The sequence below is a fragment of the Bombina bombina genome, unplaced genomic scaffold, assembly GCF_027579735.1.
Source record: "Bombina bombina isolate aBomBom1 unplaced genomic scaffold, aBomBom1.pri scaffold_587, whole genome shotgun sequence".
NCBI classification, from domain to species: domain Eukaryota; kingdom Metazoa; phylum Chordata; class Amphibia; order Anura; family Bombinatoridae; genus Bombina; species Bombina bombina.
This window is the reverse complement of record NW_026510841.1, coordinates 207,259-228,849: the sequence shown is the minus strand read 5'-3', so window position 1 is coordinate 228,849 and position 21,591 is coordinate 207,259. Positions and strand designations below refer to the sequence as shown.

Here is a 21,591-nt window from a genome sequence, read left to right as displayed (position 1 = left end):
ATAATACTCCGATTAAGTGTTTATCCTACAGCGCCACAATAAACAACCATACAAGCTATACCTCAGAGAAGCAAAATCTCCCAACCAGATTTCGATGAATCAGTAAAATAAAATGCCAAGTGTCAGCGCTACAATATCCCTGTTAGGGGATATGTTGCTTAAGATGGTGTCCACGATCAGTTAATAAAAAATAGATAAATAGTATGTTGTCCAGTTCATAAAGTATATATAATTCATTAGATAAAATGCATTTGGTAAAATATAACGTTTAATAAGTTTACAATACAAAATAGTGGAAACACATGGTATATAAAACAGATGAATCTAATATATATATGATAACTATTGAATTGAATACTATGGACAATATTCTATAGTGAGTAGTCTGCAGAGCCTATATTCTTAATAAGGATAATCAACTAAAATAGCGATGAAACAGACTGGATTAGATAAATATTCAAGTAGATTAAACAGTTCTGATATAATAGTCCAATTAAATGTCCAAATGAAGAAGTGGATATGTGAAAATCCAAAAAGTGTCCAATCCTATTTAGGCTAGTTCAGTGTCTGTGTTGAAAAAATATAATAGTGGGTGATGCAAAAAATGTAAAATTCTCACATAAACTTCAAAAATTAAAAATCTAATAAAAAATTGAAAAATTTTTGAGTGATCAAATGTAAAAATTAGAAAGTTAAATGTAGGATGTGAATATGTGTAAGACAGTGGTCAACAAAAAAAGAGAAAAAATGAGAAAAAAGTGAGAAAAAAATGTGAGAAAAATATTATATCAGGCATCGGCTCAATCACCTGTAACCTATCAGAATACATTGATAGGAGACTTCAAAAACATCTACAAAGATTGCCCTCCTATCTTAAAGATTCAACAGAGGTTTTGAATGTACTTAACAGTTTAGAATGGGATGATCAATTTATTTTAGCCACCTGTGACGTTACTGCTCTTTATACGAGTATCCCACATGATTTGGGTTTAGAAGCAGTAAGATACTTTATGGAAAAGGACAGTGAACCAAGTCCAGAACAAAGAGAGTTTGTTCTGGAGGGCATTTCGTACATCCTCAGTTACAACTACTTTAACGACAGAGGAGTGTTCTACAATCAAACATGTGGAACGGCTATGGGGACCAGGTTTGCGCCTAGCTATGCAAACTTATATATGGGCAAATGGGAGAACCTATTTTGGGACTCCTGCCCAGCAGGCGCAGACCTGGTCCTATACAAGAGATACATAGATGACATCCTCATTGTATGGAGGGGGTCTATGGAAGACCTACAACACACTATAAGTGTGATGAATAATAATAGAATTAATTTGAAATTCACACACGAAATAAGTAAGAACAACATTCACTGTTTAGATTTAAATATAAGCATAAAGGAAGGAAAACTCCCGACCTCTACATATTTTAAGGATGTAGATTGTAGTAACTACATCCATCAAACCAGCTGTCACCATCATAGATGGAAATCGAACATTCCGAAAGGGCAGCTAATGAGAATCAGGAAGAACTGCTCTGACATAACGAAATGGAAAGAACAATCAGAAAACCTAAAAGAAAGGTTTGTGGACAGAGGATATGACAAAAAAACAGAAATAAAACAATAGAGGAGGTGGAGACAATGGACAGAGGGTCCATGTTGAAATATAAAGATAAGATTCCGGAAGGGGATAACACCATACAGATGCCTTTTATCTCTGAGTACAGTGAAAATAGGTTTCTAATTGAAAAAATAATTAAAAAACACTGGCACTTCCTCAAAGAGGACAACATAATTGGGAAAGATCTAAAGTGAATCTCCCATGTTTATATATAGGAAAACAAAAAATCTAAAAACAATGATTGCCCCAAGTGTCCCTACAATCACTAAAAAGACCAGAATAAATTATCTATATGGTAAACAAATAAAAGGCTTCTTCCCATGTCACCTATGTAAAGCCTGTAAACATGGCAAGAAAAGCCACACCTTCAAATCAAAGATCACACATGAGTCTTTTAACATGAAAGAAGTTATTAGATGTCAGGACACAGGCATCATATACCTGATCGAATGTGGATGCGGATTACAATATGTAGGGCAAACCTCGAGGAAACTCAGAGACAGAATCTGCGAACACCTCCTACAGATAAAGTGGGGTAAAGAAGATTTCCCACTATACAAACATTTTAAGGAGACTCACAAAGGTAGTAACAAAACTTTTAAATATATGGGTATTAGTAGACCAATGAAAAACTGGAGAGGGGGGGACTTTGAAAGACAACTCCTAAAAGTAGAATCAAAGTGGATTTTTCTTCTAGACTGCACTTTTCCTAAAGGCTTTCATCTATTATGAAAAGAAGAGAATCCACTCTACTGCAAACCCACTCTTCCTCTACCTTTCTCAGACACCCTACCCTAATAGAGTGTAAGGGGTGAAGAAAGTGGACTAACTGAAGTATATGCTCTCATTTCCAATTTTATTCTTTTAGTTCAAAAACTTTTACTTTAAAAAAAAAACATTCCTCCTAAAAACCGAAAGTTTTTAAAGATAACCTTTCTCTAACAATCTCACAATCTATTAGCCTACTCCTGGATTGGTAACACAGGGCAAGTTGATGCTTAGATACCCCACACACCCCTCTACCTTATAGAAAATAGGGGGGAATTATGCCACTATCTATAACACTAATTTTACCTTTATCTTATATTTTCATATTCTCTATTCTATTATAATGTTCTTTACAATTTCTCATATACATATATTGTTTTTCATTTCTATTTATTTCCTACACTGTTTGAATATTGGAATGTGCCATTTTTTAACTTATCAATATATCATTTTATTAATTTATTCCCATCTTTTTCTTTATGTAAACAACTGATTTTAGACTATTCTAAGTCCCACTCTGATTATTATTTTTTAATATATATTTATAAATATCTATTTTTTTAACATTAATTTTAAGACTAAATACTCTAAATTTTAAGTATAGAATATCCATCTATTATCGAGTGCAATATTTCTTTATGTATATAATATGAAACATACACTACTATGTAAATCATGTGTATCAACTGATGACTATAGCTGTGTCTCACTAGAGATAAACATTATCTTATATCTAGTTGTATTTCACTGAAATGATCAAATTACAATCCATACAAATTGTATTCCATACCAGAAAACCTGAGCCAACAATACCATTAATATTTTATTGTTTAAATTTTTCAATTTTCCATATTTTTAATTTTGCAATTTCCCACATCTTGATATTTTTAAATGGATCTTTATATGTATTCTTATATCTCTATATTCCCCATATGAGCCCTACATACGCCCATTGCTGCCAAGATAAACGCGCCATATATTATAACAAAAACGGCGCAAAACCGGTAATGCACACACACGCTATAACGTCACTTCCGGTTAGATCAGACATCCGATATAAACATCCGGTAAGTCAGCTCACACGGAGGAAAATCATATAGCAATCAAACAAAGGATAAATATAATCTACCATCTATATAACATCCGGGGCATCCAAGAGGCATTAGGGATGGGATAAACCGGAACTCAATCAATTTTTTAGGCGCAAATTTTATGGCGCCAGTTTTAAGTCACCTGATTGGCCAAAACAATACATTTAAGGTGAGAGTGTTAGATAGCCGTTACCAGTCATGAGAAAGGTCCCTGCGGACCGAAACGCGTTGATTGTATACTGGTATTACGGCTCAGGCTTCTTTTCTGGTGAGTAGATTACTTATAATCTCAATTTAAAGTAGCCTTATTGCACTATGTCCGCTTTTTATATATTTTTATAGGATCAGGATGGCATCATAAATTATTGATATCCACTTTGGGAAGAGGACCATCATTTAACAAGACCTTACTACACTATTTTTGGAACACTAAATTTGGGTTATCACTAAGGATTTATTTGCAAGGATATAACTTCTTAGGAACTATTTTTAGATGTACACCTAGACTATTATTTTTCATTTTTTTCTCACTTTTTTCTCATTTTTTCTCTTTTGTTGATCACTCTCTTACACATATTCACATCCTACATTTAACTTTCTAATTTTTACATTTGATCACTCAAAATTTTTTCAATTTTTTATTAGATTTTTAATTTTTGAAGTTTATGTGAGAATTTTACATTTTTTGCATCAGCCACTATTATATTTTTTCAACACAGACACTGAACTAGCCTAAATAGGATTGGACACTTTTTGGATTTTCACATATCCACTTCTTAATTTGGACATTTAATTGGACTATTATATCAGAACTGTTTAATCTACTTGAATATTTATCTAATCCAGTCTGTTTCATCGCTATTTTAGTTGATTATCCTTATTAAGAATATAGGCTCTGCAGACTACCCACTATAGAATATTGTCCATAGTATTCAATTCAATAGTTATCATATATATATTAGATTCATCTGTTTAATATACCATGTGTTTCCACTATTTTATATTGTAAACTTATTAAACGTTATATTTTACCAAATGCATTTTATCTAATGAATTATATATACTTTATGAACTGGACGACATACTATTTATCTATTTTTTATTAACTGATCGTGGACACCATCTTAAGCAACATATCCCCTAACAGGGATATTGTAGCGCTGACTCTTGGCATTTTATTTTACTGACATAACACTCCCCCTAACGAACCACTCTGTGGTTCAAGGCTTAGGTCTCTCGGGATGCCTTCTATGGAAAAGTGATACCAACCGAGGTGCTGATAAGTTAGTGAAGGTTTCCCAAGAGTCCTCTTCGGGACCATAACCCAACCAACAAAGAAGGTACTGCAGTTGTCTTCTGGAATCAAGGATTCTTTGGACCTCAAATTCATCCTCTGCTTGTATAGGTGGATTAGATGTGTTGTCAGTGTTAGCAGTAGAGCTTACAGAATGGTATGGTTTCAATAAGGAAACATTAAATGTGGAGTGAATTTTATAAGTAGGTGGTAGTTCAAGTGTCACAGCATTTGCATTGATACACTTCACAATTGTGAATGGTCCTACAAACCTTCTAGCGAATTTCCTACATGTAGCATGTATTCTTAGATTTTTTGTAGAAAGCCATAATATTTTTGCCTTTTTTTGGGCAGTTTTGATATTATCTTGAAGAACCTCGAAATTTTGTGAGAGAGTATTTATTAAATCATTAAGTAGTGGGTTAGTAATTTCCCGTTCTGGAAGTAAATGAAATGTGGATTGGAAGGCATAATTGCCGTAAAACTGAGTTTGTTTAGTGGATGAATTTATGCTGTTATTATATGCAAATTTAGCAGTGGAGAGCAATGCTGACCAATTGTCTTGTTGGCTATTGCAGTAGCAACAAATGTATTGCTCAAGCCATTAAATGGTACGCTCTGTTTGTCCGTTTGTGGATGGAATGCTGTGCTGAGTCTATGTTGGATCTGAAGTGTTCGGCATAATTCCTTCCAAAATCTGGACGTGAATTCGGATCCCCTATCGGAAGTAATAGTCTTAGGAAGACTATGTAGTTTAATTATGTTATCTATGAATAGTTGAGCGGTAATGGAAGCTGTTGGTAGAGATTTATAAGGAACGAAGTGTTCCATTTTTGTAAGAAAATCGACTACAACAAGGATGGTGTTGTAATTTTGGAATTTGGGTAAGTAAACTATAAAATCCATTGATTTCTCACTCCATGGTCTAGTAGGAACTGAATGGGATAAAAGTAATCCATAAGGTGGGTCTCTGTCCACTTAAGTGGTTTGGCATATTGAGCAAGAATTCACATAATCCTTTGTATCTGAAAACATGTTAGGCCACCAAAAGTCTTTTTGGAGATGTTGGTATATTTTTTTGTGAGTAGTGAACATTCTTAAATATCTCCTCACGTAAATCAGAAGGAATGTAAAGTTGCTGATTATGATGGTATATGCCATTGGCGTCTTTGTGCAGGAAATTTAGTGGTTTCTTCATGTCTTTTTCCCGACTATCTTTAATTTCCTGAATGATGGACCTTATCACATTTTCAGAAGGGACAATAGTTGTAGAATGTGTAACATAAGTGGGTCTTTGTTCTTTCTGAGAGAGGGCATCTGCCTTCCTATTTTTACTACCAGGTTTGTAAGTGATGATGTAGTTGAATCTGGTGAAGAACAAACCCCAGGGAATCTGGTGTGAACACATTGTTTTAGATGTTTTAAGATACTGTAAATTCTGATGATCATAGTAAATAAGGTTAATAACTCTTTTTCTCCGATTGGGTAGTTGATCTCAGCAGGTGTCATAACTCTAGAAAAATACGCCACTGGATGGAGAGGATGTTTCAAAGATTGTTTTTGGGAAATAATAGCACCAATGACGAAGTCTGAAGCATCGACCTCAAGAATGAATTGTATAGTGGGATCTGGGAAACATAGGATAGAATAGGTGCAGTGGTAAATAAAGTTTAAAGGTGTTCAAATGCAGAGTTAGCAGCATCAGTCCATCTGAAAGGGTTATTTTCCTTTTTTCTCAAATCTGTGATGGGTTTAGTGATTCGGGCAAAATCTTTGATACATTTCCAATAGAAATTAGAAAATCACATAAATTGTTGGATTTCTTTCTTTGAAGTTGGTGATCTCCAAGAAGTTATTGCCTGAATCTTGCTATTCTCCATCTCAATACCGGATGGAGATATTTGATAACCTAAAAATGTTATTTTGTCAGTGTTAAAGATACACTTCTCCAATTTGGTTTAAAGCCGATGTGCTCTTAACCGAGAGAGGACCGTCTTTACATGGGTTATATGTTCTGTATAATTGTTGGAATAAATCAGAATGTCGTCTAAATAGACAACAATACATACGTCCAAGAGATCTCTGAAGATGTCATTCACAAAATGCTGGAACATAGCCGGGGCATTGCACAAGCCAAATGGCATCACATCGTATTTGTACAGACCATTTCTGGTATGGAATGCTATGAGTCACTCTTCTCCTTCCCTAATCCTAATTAGATTGTAGGCTCCTCGGAAGTCTAATTTAATCTATATATTGGCACCTTGCAAACGTTCTATAAACTCCGGTATAAGTGGTAAGGGATAACAATTTTTTTTTAAATTATTTAATCTATAATTGGTCTCAAGGATTTATCTTTTTTCCTGACAAAAAATATACCTGCCCCTGCAGGTGACGATGAAGACCTAATAAAAGTGTTGAGATGACCTAATTCTGGTTGTGACATTGGGTATATGTGCCCATAGAGTATAGTAGAGTCTGGGAGTAGCTCAATGGGGCAGTCATACTCTCTGCGTGGTAGTAAAGTAGAGGCCTCTTTAAGACTAAAGACTCTTGATATTTATGGGGCAATGTATTCTCAGTTAAATTGAAGATTGGGATCTTGTTAAAACAGTTGTTGATACAATAATCAGAATTCAATTGAATAGTGGTATTGACCCAATTAACCATGGGTTAATGTAACTTCAACCAATTAATGCCTAGGACAGCAGGGAAGATGGGTGAAGATATTATATCAAATGTGGGGGTTTCCTGGTGTATAGATTGGGACGTATCAAGAAGGGGTATGGTGTTATGTGTAACTGGACCTGAGAAAATTTCATTACCACACCTAGTGAGACAGGTTTAGATTTTTCAATAGGAGGGATTTTATTATTCCTCACAAACAAAACATCAATATAATTTGCAGAGGCCCCAGAATCAATCACTGCATCAATAGTTACTTGCTGCTTGTTCCAATGTAAAGAGAGGGAAAGAACACAATAAGAAGAGTTGTTACTACTAGTACTGAAAATAGAATTGAGGAGGAATGGCTTACCCCTTTTTTGTTTGCGGAGACTGGGATAACCCTTCATAGTGTGATTCTCCATAGCACAATAAAGACAAAGATTGAGCTGTCTTCTCCTGTTTTTCTCTTCCTGGCTGAGTGTACCCTTTAAGAATCTAATGTCCATTGGCTCAACTGTAGTTTTAGGGGTAGAGGTAGTCTGGAAATAGGATGCTGTTTTTTTTAACATTAACCTCAGTAGGGAATCTTTCATGGCGTCTCTCCCTTATACGTCTATCTATTGAAATTATAAGGGCCATAAGTGATTCTAAGGTTGGTGGTAGGTCTGTTCTAGCTAATTCATCTTTGATGATCTCTGAGAGACCCAATCTAAACTGGTTCCCGAGTGATATGTCATTCCATATCGTGTCCTTTGACCAACTCATTAACTCCGCTATGTAATCCTCAACTGGGCATTTATTTTGTTTCAGCGATCTCATGGCTAATTCTGCGGTAATATGTTTATTAGGATCATTGTAAAGCTTTGACATGGCCTCAAAAAATGATGTGAGGGACCCTAGGATTGGAACGTTAGTTTCATAAAATGTGTTTGGCCAAGCTCTTGCTTCCCCTTTAAGGAAGGATATTACAGTTAAAACCTTAATATGCTCAATGAGATAAGTTTTAGGCTTTAAATCAAACATGAGAGTACATGCATTCTTAAACTCCCTATATAGCATTCTATCTCCACTAAATTTATCTGGGGTCCCTACAATAGGTTCAGGATGTGATTCAGTATGAGGTTTAACTGTGTCGTTGATATATTGTTTTAGAGTCTCGTTTTCTATTTGAAGTTCTCTAACGTGTTGGGAGAGAATGTCCATCTTTTGGGAAAAGTTCCTAACATGAGTGGGTAGGTCTGCTGGATTCATAATTTTGCAGGACTTGGAATTATGGCAAAACTGCAGCTATTTCCCCTGAAAAAAAACAGAGTATTTTGAATCTCAACTGCAGACCTATGTAGATTTTTAAGAGGTACTAATAATAGATCAATTGCTAAGTTCTTATTGGAAAATTGTAGCTCTGCTGGCAAGAATGGAGGCAGTCAGTATACATGCGGTTTACATATTATTTAACACAGTGCTGGATAAAAGTAAGGATACAAGTTGTGTACAAATTTGTATCTAATGAGAGCAATTCCTATATCCATTATCATGTGTCTGAATTACACACGATAGGAGGATGTGACTCCAAGTGTAAAATCACATGAACATACTGTTACTGTTAATAGGAAAAAATGGTACCTTCGGTGCTCTAGGTAAAAATCTATGGTGGATCTCAGATGCAGGAAACAGGAACTGGACAGGTTGCAGGCAAGGTGGTGAGGAAGAGACTGGAGAGAGCGTTCAGTAGGAGCAGATTCCGTTGCCTGCACGAGTCGGCTGTGACCTCAGCAGCTCTGCGCGTTGACGGCCAGATGACAAGCTGAAACAGCAAGATACTGGTGTTGAATGGAAAGGCTTCCAGGATTCAGGTGGAGAGAGTGGTTAAGTGTTGCAAGGTTCCTAGGATAAAGGAACTCCTCATGTCTGGCACAAAAGGAGAATTATTCTTAAACAGGTTAAGGTCAAGGGAAGCTTGGCGAATTCCAAGCAAGGTACCTCAGGTGAATCTGTATTTTATAGGGAGCAGGGGGGTGGGAGATCCTGTTTAAAGGAACAGTACAGGTGATGTGTGACAATATGCTGCACAGAGAGTCTAGACGTGTTATAGATAACCATATTGTACTTATATTTTTAAACAAGCAGGCTTGCTCAAGGTTGATAGTTTGCCAACTGTACCCCTGTATCAAATCACACACACAGTAGTAGGAGCCCAAAACGCGCGTTGCCTGGAAGTGACGTCAGGCGCCGACGGCACTCAGTAGCAGCTGTGTCTGTATGTGTGGCACACCACGCCAAATAAAATTAAAGCCGCAACAAGCTTTTACAGATTGGAGCACCCGGTCATGCACTTTGGAGGTTCCCTAAGAGTCTGGGTGAGATCGCCTCCTGCCAATTCCGCATGCCTTACACTTGCTGTGACATACTACACTAAGTGCAATTAAGGCATACACCTATATTCTGGCGGACATAGTCCTGGAGTGACAGATTTTAACATTATATAACAAATGAAGGATAACTTTTATCTTCACTTGAAACATATACCCGGCGGATGTAATCCTTAAGTATCGGTCTTTGCTGTGTCCTCATTGGTCCATTACATACATTTAACATGCTTTGCTTTGATTTTTGCATCCTAACTCAGAACTGTCGCTTTATGGATTATCATGTATGCATGAAATTGAGAACTGCATTTGCACTTAAGAGCTTGGATGTGAATATACCATTATGGTGGTTGCTACATACATTCACTTGGTCTGCTTAAATGTTATTGTGGCATGATTCTCTACAAAGCCTGCTAATCATCTACACTCAGCATTACAACAGCTGCTAGTTTCAAATACTGAACTGAGTATTAAAACGGCATGAATGCCTGAAAGTGTCTTTATTATTGCCACTAACATACCGAGAGCTGGCTTAATCCTTTGAGGGACTTTCTATTAATTTATTAAGCAGTTATATACATTCCATGCTTTTTTGCTCAGATGAAATTCCCCAAAGGACTGACAACCTCTTATTTTTATTGAGTCTGGAGACACCCAGTCTGTGTGTTTTTATATATATATGCACCTTTTTTTTAATGTGGATTGATTATAGTAAAGATGTATATCTATGCATAAATATTATCTCCTATTATGTAATATTACTATTTCCTTTATTGCATATTCCATTACTTTAGAGTGCGGGGAAATCCTATGTATATATAATATTTGTATGACTTCCGTCTCTGGAGGAAGTGTTTTATCACTTATATATTACAGGCAAGACTAACAGCACCAATCCACAACCATTTCCCTATGTAATCCTCACCATTCTGTTTGTAATAAATCTTACAGAATGATAGTGAACGAAGATAGAGAATTTATACATGAAAAAGAAAAAAAGATAGTAGGGAAGACTGATTCAACTTTAACAGCTGCCCAAGTCTATCTTATTCAGCACAAACATATATAACACCTATATCGAGGATGCCGGTTGTTAAAGCACTGAGGTGTAATACAAGTAAAGCAAAAACATAAATTATGCTTACCTGATAATTTCATTTTCTCCCTTAGGAAAGAGTCCACACCAGCATTCATTACTTGTGGGAAATAAGAACCTGGCCACCAGGAGGAGGCAAAGACACACCAGCCTAAGGCTCAAATACTCCTCCCACTTCTCCTATCCCCCAGTCATTCTGCCGAGGAAACAAGGATCAGTGGAAGAAATATCAAGGTGAAAGGGTGCCAGAAGACTATACGCGAAAAACGCATAAAAAAACGGGCTGGGGGCTGTGGACTCTTTCCCACGGAAGAAAATGAAATTATCAGGTAAGCATAATTTATGTTTTTCTTCCTAATGGGAAAGAGTCCACAGCCGCATTCATTACTTGTGGGAAAATTATACCCAAGACAAAGAGGACACTAAATGCCAAGAACAGGAGGGTAAGAAGTGGCCCAATCTGAGGGCACCAGGAATGAACCACATCCCATAAATAAAAAAGTCCTGCTTCATCCAAAAGCAGGGAGCTAAAACATAAAGAAATAAGGGCCCCAAGGACACAAACAGCAGTCCCAAGCCTGGGTAAAAACCACATGCAAAACCACCGAACAACAGGACTCGAAGCGCACTATCACCCAAAGGCAGATCCCATACACACGCCCCCATAAGGGAACCCTGACCAACAACTCCCCAAAGGAAGAAGCAAGGTAGAGGGATAACTAACCAGAACCCTGTCTTCCAAAAGACAGATCAAACTAGCTCGGGAGACTCCAGAAAGCCTCACTAGATGCCAGAAAAAAAGGGCATCATCAGCCAAACACGACCAAGTCGGAGACTGAAAGAGAACAAAAAGGATCTCGAGAAACAGGAAACCGCACAGATGAATAAGTAGCACGCCAAGTGCTAGAGGAGCTGTTAATATGAGTCGGGATGGTGTCACAGAGAGAACTCCCACTGCATCTCCGGACTCTAACATTTGCCCAGGCCCTCGCTGAGAGACTAACATGACTAACTCCTGTCCCATTGCGAAGAATACTACCCTCCATGAGAGACACACTTTACGTAAAAATTAATATAAGTATTTTCTTTAAAAAATAAAACTTCTGACACTTAAATCTCTGCCAACCTCCAGGGACAAAAGGCAAAGAATAACTGGGGGATAGGAGAAGTGGGAGGAGTATTTGAGCCTTTGGCTGGTGTGTCTTTGTCTCCTCCTGGTGGCCAGGTTCTTATTTCCCACAAGTAATGAATGCAGCTGTCAGGTATTGTAGTATCTAACTAAAGCCTAACATAAAAAAGTAAATGACTATATTAAATTGGAAACTAATACTAGTGACTTGAGCATGGGAAGAAAAAAAATAATCAATGCAACACAAATGACTGGTCACAGAAACAATTTAAAAATTAGAAGAACTCCCGGGAGTATACAAAGGAAAGTTGTACCGTTCAAAAAGTCTCTTTTGTGATGAACTATATAAGAGACAATCAGAGGGATACCCTTATAATTTCCACAGAGTTAAGGGGTATGTCTATAAAGATAAACAGACTCCTGAAAAGATACTCTGAGACCTGTAATAGTAAGAGGGAGCTATGGTTTGCAGAGGAAACCAAGGTTCCAGGCCCAATAATGAAAGAATACAATTATGTACATGCAAACACTTCATCAGACTTTATAGGGCATCCCAACTGATGGTGAGAATACTGATGACCACTCTAGAGGCGGTATAGGGCATAATTTATCATACTTGCATACTCCATTTCAGTCTCAGATCTCTGGCATTCATGGACATCACTGTAAAATAAGTAAAGAGGTATAGATACCTTTACCTCATCTTGAAGATACTCAAACTTGGCTTGGTGTATTCCTATCATACATCTCCCACAGCCGCTCGGTCTTGTGCAAAGGTGTACCGTAATGCTCCTTGATTGTAGTGGCCAACCTACGGTGCCTATAGCTCTACCTCTTGGGTTACGTTCTGTTTTGGTGACTTGAGTAGCACAAATATCAGGGGGTCAGCTGATTCCCCCTGATTTCCATTTGGTAACTGCTACGCGCATTTCACCCGACACCTTCAGTGTTAATCGGGCTTCAGAAATCAGTCCATATGAAGGGGTTTGGAAAATGAATTGCAGGCAGTACCAATATTAGTTATAGATAAAATTAGATATTTATTGAAAACTTAGTTAAAATTCCATAGTTGGAAGGCACACTTTATGTTATACATACAACCTCAGCACACAGGTGCTGCATCCGACGCGTTTCCTGCTTTACAACAAGCACTTCATCAGGGATACACAGCTGTTCTCCCTGTGAATATTTAAGCCTTTCACATTTAACCCTTAACAATGCTGTCAGAACTTTCAATGGTCTTTCCATACCGCATTGTTAATAATGTATAATACACATATATACTTTTAAAAACATATATTGTAGGCAAAAAAAGTTATAAATATTCAGCATTCTAAACATTTATACGAAACTCCTAAGTTATCTCAAAGATATTACTCCCTAACTTTTGAAGGGATCACTAACATAATATATTATAATACATTCTTTAGATCAAAAACAAATTTAATTTAAGATCCTGGATATTTAATTTTCCTTTTCTATTATAGTCATGTTAGAACTTTATTATTTTGATAAGTAGCTTTTTCTTAAATGTTAATTAGATGGTACAATGGTTTGAAATGGATTTTATGTCTGAAATAGAGAGGCTATTTACAATACATGGTTTTGTAATTTTAAGTTATTATGAACGATACACACTTTGAATACCTTCTCATGGCTTATGTGTTCGTTTTATTTTCTAGTTATTAGATGTTGACATAAGCTAAAATTCCTATTCCTATCCAATTATTTCTTGTTGTTTATTATATTGCCTAGGATAGTAGGAATTTATATTTTATACTTTGCATATAATTGTTTTAGCCTATAAACAACTTTAAGTCCCATATTTTGTTGATACCTTTTGGGAAGCCTGTTTGGAGTTTGTGTATCCAAAAAGCTTCTTTTTTATTTAAATATGCTAATCTGTCCCCTCCTGTAATTTGTTTTGTGACACAATCAATTGCTTGAAATTCAAACAAAGATAGGACATATTTCAATGAATCTTCATCGAATGTATGGCCTGGTCTATGTCTGGAAAAATCGGGCTTCATCTGGCTTTTAATTCACTCTGTCTTCCACCGAGTTCTTATTTCCGTTTTAGGTTTATGCCCTCTGGGTGAAATAACTTTATCAAACATAAACTTGCAACATGCTTACAATTTTAAGTGTATATTGTGTGTTGATACATCTTGTTTTCAATTATTTATATGTTGTTTTGTTATTATTTAATTCAAAACACAATGTTATAACATCACACTCCTTATTTGACACATTTCAACAATCTTTTAGATAGTTAATACTATTTCTAGACAAAGGGGCCGATTTATCATCGGTCTGCCCGACATGATCTGCTCAGCGCTCAGTCCAACAGACATTAATGTGCAATGCTATCCCCTGCAGATTCACGCCAATCAGCCCCTAGCAGGTAGTGTCAATCAGCCTGATCGTATGAGATCCGGCGGATTGATGCCCGCAGCCTCAGAACAGGGGAACAGTTAAGGAGCAGCGGTCTTAAGACTGCTGCTTCATAACTGTTGTTTACGGCGAGCCTGGAGGCTCGCGCGGAAATGGGCATCAGGGGCCATTCGGCCGTTGATAAATCAGCCCCAGAGTATATTTTTGTGTCTATGTATAAGGCAGCATTTAAATCCTATCGATACCATGGTTTTTTTTTCATTATTTTCTTTTCTTTTGTTTACTGAATTATTGTTTTAAACATTATAATTTGGTGACCTCTTAATTATTTTAGCAGGATATTTAGGAACCTTAATAAATATTATTTCTTAAAGGAATGGAGCATAATTTATTTCTTCATTTAATCCATAAAGGAATAATGCCTTAAGGTTAAAAATCCATCTACATTGCTTTTGGAGTAGATTTTTGTCTACATTGCTTCCCCTCCCACCTAGTAGATTAATTTTTATATTTTTATTTATACATACATACAAACACAGACACAAATATCTGTATATAGCATCTAAATATCATATTATATATCATTTTTTATCTCTCGCTACACATGCTTTTATAAGTAACAGTTACACTCTTCTCTAGGTAAACTAACCATCTTACCTGATAGGAGCTGTGGCATTTTCCATTTTCCACCAAGACTTTGGAGGATTCAGGTACCTACACCATAGCTCCCAGTCAAAGCCTTGGGCAGACAGAGGATACTCTTCAATCTCAAAGTTATCATATTTTATGTTATCAAACGATGGTGAAATGACAACTTTCCGGTTTTCCTTGATTCTGCTCAGCACCGGCTCAGCCCTGTTAATAAAACATTAAGACAAATTTTTAATATTTTTACATTCATTTTAGTGATTCAAGCAATGATTCCACAAGAAAAGACAATGATTGCTAGCTGGCCACCAGATAACTATAGTTTGGTTTTAAGCAGGTCACCTAAAGACCCAGGACCACAAAGCAACTCTCCATTTCTCCAAGAAGAACACTGTTTTGTATATGTCTCTATAGCTCTAAAGCAGGAAAGAATTATTCATGAGTTTGATTTTATAATATATATATTCCCTTTCAAGCCTCAAATGCATTCTATTTATGATATAAAAAGTAGAGCAAATCCCATACACACACACACACACACACACACACATATATATATATATATACATATATACAGTATATATATATATATATATATATATATATATATATATATATATATATATATATATATATATATATATATATATATATATATATCGAAAACGTTAGTGATGTACTTAAATTTGGAATATAGAGCACATAGATGAAATATAAGTTGATCTAACTTAGCAAACTTTGCTGGATCTGCACAACCTAGCAAGGAAATTGGACGCTGATCGCTCTGTATGCACTCTTTCTACATATATTTGGACAACATAAAGAAACAATTGTCTCAAGGGGACATAAATGAGCAAAAATCAAATGCTCTAATGTCTTACTGCTTGCACAGACCTATGTCCTATGAACTACATTTTAATGGCCGGATGATCTAAACCTCACAATTTCAGATGTGTTTTTTTATCTCGTAATCAGGCTCTACAAGTTAGAGTGGAAAAAATACTGGGAAGAGACTGGGATGCCTGAGATCTGTTATACATCTAGAGAGCTGAGACCTTCTGTGTTGGAGAAGAAGGGAGTTTGTTGTGGAGAGTCAATTGAAGGAAGGATTAAACATGAGAATACCAGTTCAATACAGACATCTGCAAATCCATATTTCTGCAAGCCATATCTTTGCCTAGCAGTGATCTGGAGATCATAGAGAATATGGACACTTTTCATTAAGATCGTATTGCCTCTCCACCCAGTGTGATGGAATTGCGATGCCAGAACAGGAAAGGATTGCACTTCCTGCAAACCAGGACAATAGGACCTGCTTATATCGTTAAAAATTCAACAAACCACTCTCCACTCTCTCATCCTTTCCCGCCTTGACTAATGCAATTCCGTCCTCTCTGGTCTACCTAGCTGCCGCATAGCTCCTTTACAATCCATTATGAATGCCTCTGCCAGGCTCATCTTCCTTACTCGTCGCTCTTCATCTGCTGCACCTCTCTGTCAATCCCTTCACTGGCTTCCTCTTGCCTCTAGGATTAAACATAAAATCCTCACCCTGACATATAAAGCTCTCAACTGCACTGCTCCCCCCTACATCTCAGAACTTGTCTCTAGATACTCTCCCTCCCGTCCCCTTCGATCAGCTCAGGATCTCCTCCTCTACTCCTCTCTTGTTACTTCTTCACATTCACATTTACAGGACTTCTCCAGACTGGCCCCCATCTTGTGGAATTCCCTGCCTCGCTCCATAAGACTCTCCCCTAGTTTTAACAGCTTCAAGCACTACCTAAAAACTCTACTATTCAGGGATGCTTACAACCTTCACTAACCTTTCCTAACGCCATTACTTTCCCCTTGAACCCCTTAGATTGTAAGCCTATGGAGCTTCATAAGAGCCGACTACAACAGTGAAACTCTCGGCAGGGCCCTCCACCCACTTGACCCCTACAAAAGCTATCCTGTACACTGACTATGTTTACAGCGCTGCGGAATCTGTTGGCGCTCTACAAATACCTGATAATAATAATAACTATCGAGACTGGAGTAATATCACTTACAATACTATGCTCAAGGTATCCCTTACACTCAGGACATGCCGTTTACTTGATACATATCAAATGTGCAGAAGAGCCCCGAGTCTCATTTTAATACATGTGGAGTAGGGTAAATGGAGAGTTTTAGCTAATTAACCTATATGGGATGATTTCCCTATGTTTTGTAATCCATCTACTTGGGTGTGTGCTCTGTCTAGGGATGGGCGAATGTGTTTATATTCGAATTCAGGTGTTAGAACAAATGTCATTGTAGAAATTCGATTTACATAATAGAATGTTGATAAGAACGAATATTCCTAGAAATTTTATAATCAAATGCTATTTACAGTTTTCGAATATCCACATTCGAAATTTCGAATGTAACATTTGATTTAACAAATACTTTTCAGAAGTTCAATAGTTCATGTGGTAGAGAATTTTGTACATTGATACATAATAGATACATAGATAACAAGAAGCAACAATAAGATTTTTTGTCGGTTACTACTGCATTCATCTTTGAACTATATTAGTGGTCATATGAGAATACTTAGCCTAGGATCTATTATCAGAAGATATTTGAACACACAATGTCAAGCCACTAAGTTAAAAACATCTTCTGATTACAATACATATAGGGGTATTCAATAGAGCTGTAATATTCACACGTAAAATATTATTGAGCTACTTTTGACTATATTAGTGGGCATACCCTATTTTATACTCCTCTAATGATTTATATACACTGTATAAGGTACCTAAGTGTGTTTTTATGAATTTTCCTATTTTATTTGTGTCTTAATAAAAGTTATATTTTATTTTACTGTGAGCCCACAAGTTTATTAGTGTTTAAGCTGTCAATTACCTCCAGCTGTTTAGCTGTATGATAATTCCAAACCGAGAGTGCTATATGTGTGTTCTCTTGAAGAGAAGGTTTCTAATCTTCACCTCTCTTCACATTTTTCTACAAAGTTGCCTTACTATATGATAAACAGTCTATCCTTCCCTGATATGTCAGAGTCGAGGTTCAAAATTGGCCTAAATGAAATTTTGTGGCTAATCCCTCAATTTATAATTTATGATATGGTTGCAAATGTTGTTTTTTTTATGTTATTTTTGCACATTTGGTTCATAGCAGAATGGGCCATGTCACTTACATGATTACTAATAACTCCTTCATTACTTTACTTAAAGGGACACTGAACCCAATTTTTTTTTTCTCTTTCAGGTAGAGCAGGCAATTTTAAGCAACGTTCTATTTTACTCCTATTTTCATTTTTTTCTTTGTTATCTTTATTTAAAAAAGCAGGAAAGTAAATTTTGGAGCTGGCCTATTTTTTATTCTGAACCCTGGGTAAATCTTGCTGATTGGTGGCTACATTTTAGCCACCAATCAGCAAGCGCTACCCAGGTGCTGAACCAAAGATAGTCCGGCTCATAATCTTACATTCTTGCTATTTAGGTTCTGTGTTTCCCTAGGCACTCAAAATTCTGCTGCAACACCCCCCCCCATCCCCAGGTTTTAGTCCTTATTTGGTAATAATATTTTTTGGTGAGGGTGTAACGTGACTTTTTTATGGCATTTCAAAAGTAAATGTTTATGTTGAAGGGCGTGTGTGTGTATATTGTGCATGCCTGTATATGGTGAGTGTGTGCGTTTATGGTGTGTGTGTGTGTAGTATAGTTTGCGTGTGGAGTGCAGTGTGTGTATTTGTGTGTGTAGTGAGACTCAAAAAGTGCTGCTCTCCAAAAATCTGCCGCCCTAGGCAAGTGCCAAAATACTCCCCTGCCACAATGCATTGCTAGTTCTGCATTCAATTGGATAACTGCCGCATACAGATTTGCATATTTTAAAAGTAAATGTAAATCACTGTGCACTATATTTCAGTAAATTATCCATATCTTTGTTTTAATACACGTTTATATTGTATGAATTCTGTTATTTTCTATGAATTACATTATGTTTCTGAACCTTCGTGTTTTATGCTATTGCAAAGAGTTTTCAAATATGCCAGCTGAACGGATATTACAGTTTTGTTGACATCTTCAAAGTGTTTCTGTTAGAATTTTCAGGCTTTAAATGGGTTTATAAAAGATTAAACACAACAAAGATTAGTGAGAATATTTAATTTTAACATTGGTCTATTCATTCTGCAAAATATGTTACTGGCGAATTATGCAAAAGTATTTTGCGGTCTTGCACAGCAAAATGTATTGACACATTACTAGGAATATGTTTATTTAATGCACTCTAGTTAGGAATGTTGTATTTCTTTCAAAATCTGAATAACGTTATCTTTACTAAGATATCCACATTTTATAAGGCCAGATATACATAACAATAATCATTGGCGTCTGTGCATTTGCATTTATGTTCAAGGAATAATTAATTGTTAGTGACTCCCATAAAAGGAATTACAAACTGTACTGCAAAAAGGTATGACTCATTACTGTAATCCCACAATCATACATCTAATTTAAGAAATAGTCTATTGTAAATTAAGGGGTATATTTATGATAGTGCGACCGGACATGATACGATGTAGCGTATCATGTCTGCTGCACATCACTACACATCGATAAATTTATCATTACACCAGCAGTTCTTGTGAACTGTTGGTGCAATGCCGCCCCCTGCAGATTCGAGGCCAATCGGCCACTAGCAGGGGGTGTCAATCAGCTCGATAGTATTCGATCGGGTTAATTTCTGTCCGCAGCCTCAGAGCAGACGGACAAGTTATGGAGCAGCGGTCTTTAGACCGCTGTTTCATAACTTATGTTTCCAGTGAGCCTTCAAAGGGCATCAAGCTCCATATGGAGCTTGATAAATCGGACCCTAAATGTGTTAAAAAAAGACTTTGGGCCCACTGATCAAAAACTTGCTGGCATTGAGAGAAATCCCGCAAAATCTTTATGTGTAGGAAAATGTCTTTCACATCCACAGCTCTGCATAGCTCTCACGCTAAAATCAGATCATCAGGCCCTTTGTTATATATATATTTATAGTACAAATTAAAGAGAATGTTCAATGTAACTTAAAGAGACACGAAAACCCTAATTTGTTCTTTCATGATTCAGTTTAAACAATTTTCCAATTTAGTTTGTTTATCAAATTTGCTTCTCTACATCAGTTTCTCCGCTCTGCCAGTCTCTACACTGTACACTGGCTCCCCATACACTGCAGAATACAATTTAAAGTATTAACCCTAACTTACAAAGCACTCAACAGTCTAATTACCAACTATATTTCCTCTCTCATCTCCAAATACTTCCCCATCCTGTCCTCTTCGATCAACCTCTGACCTACGTCTCTCCACTCCTGTTATCTCTACGTCCCACTCCCGTCTCCAAGACTTCACACGTGCTGCTCCTGTCCTCTAGAACTCTCTACCCCGCTCCATAAGACTGTCTCCAACCTTATATAGCTTCAGATGCTCCTTTAAAACCCACCTATTCAGAGAGGCTTACCATCTCTCCTCTATCTCTCATCCTAGCCAAACTAATACATGAACTGCCTGACTCACTGCTGCAACTACAACCGATGTGACAAGCTACCCCAACCTTATGTCTCTGCACCCTAAACCTATAGATTGTGAGCTCTCCGGAGCAGGGCCCTCTTCCTCCTGTACTAGATTTGTTCAGTTTTGTTATGTTGTGTATTTTATCGCAAATCCTTGTCATTGTATACCCCTATTATTGTAGCCAGCGCTACGGAATTTTGCAGCGCTATACAAATAAATGATAATAAATAATAATCCTTTGTTAAAGGAGCAGCAATGCACTAATGGGAGCTAGCTAAACACATTGGGTAAGCCAATGACAATGGGCGTATATGTGCAAGCACCAATCAGCAAGCACTACCCAGGTGCTGAACCAAACATGGGCCAGCTCCTAACCTTACATTCCTGCATTTTCAAATAACGATAGCAAGAGAACAAAGAACAATTGAAAATCGGAGTAAATTAGAAAGTTGCTTAAAATTGCATGCTCTATCTGAATCATGAAAGAAAAATGTGGGTTTAATATCCCTTTAATTGAACTTCTCTCCTTGCTTCCACCAAGCAATGGTTGCACTACATCCATTTATTTAAAAAAAATGCAAGTTCAAACATTTGATTCAAAATGTTATATTGGGAAGGCAGATTTTCCAATATGCAATTGATTTAATACAGGAGTTTATCTACTGTTATGACTTTATCCGAAAACAAACACCGGCATCAGGGTCTTCATTGGATTTCCATCAATAAGTCTTCATTGGATTTCCTGTTTGTTAAAAACATGTATAATATATAAATATGCTTAATTTTGCAGCCTTAAACTGAAGGCAACAGAGTTATTTTACAGACGTCTGGTATCTTATCACCTATGCCAACTGACACGTGCATGTGTTTCCAGGTTTAGGACATACAGAAAAAGCTCAGATACTTGTTTTTTGTTGTTGTTAAAAGGATATTCCAGCCAAAATTGAAAACCACATGGGTGCATTTTG

General features: G+C 36.7%; 1 protein-coding gene across 1 annotated transcript in view; it reads right to left on the bottom strand.

Moving 5' to 3' along the window:
• The window catches only part of LOC128643483 (polypeptide N-acetylgalactosaminyltransferase 18-like), a gene marked incomplete at its 5' end in the record, with an annotated part of 233,425 nt that overhangs the window by 13,742 nt on the left and 198,092 nt on the right, over window positions 1-21,591 (bottom strand). Inside the window, one exon of the mRNA XM_053696328.1 lies at window positions 15,082-15,279. Within this exon, the coding sequence (XP_053552303.1) occupies window positions 15,082-15,279 (198 nt within the window). The remainder of the gene's footprint in view (window positions 1-15,081; window positions 15,280-21,591) is intronic.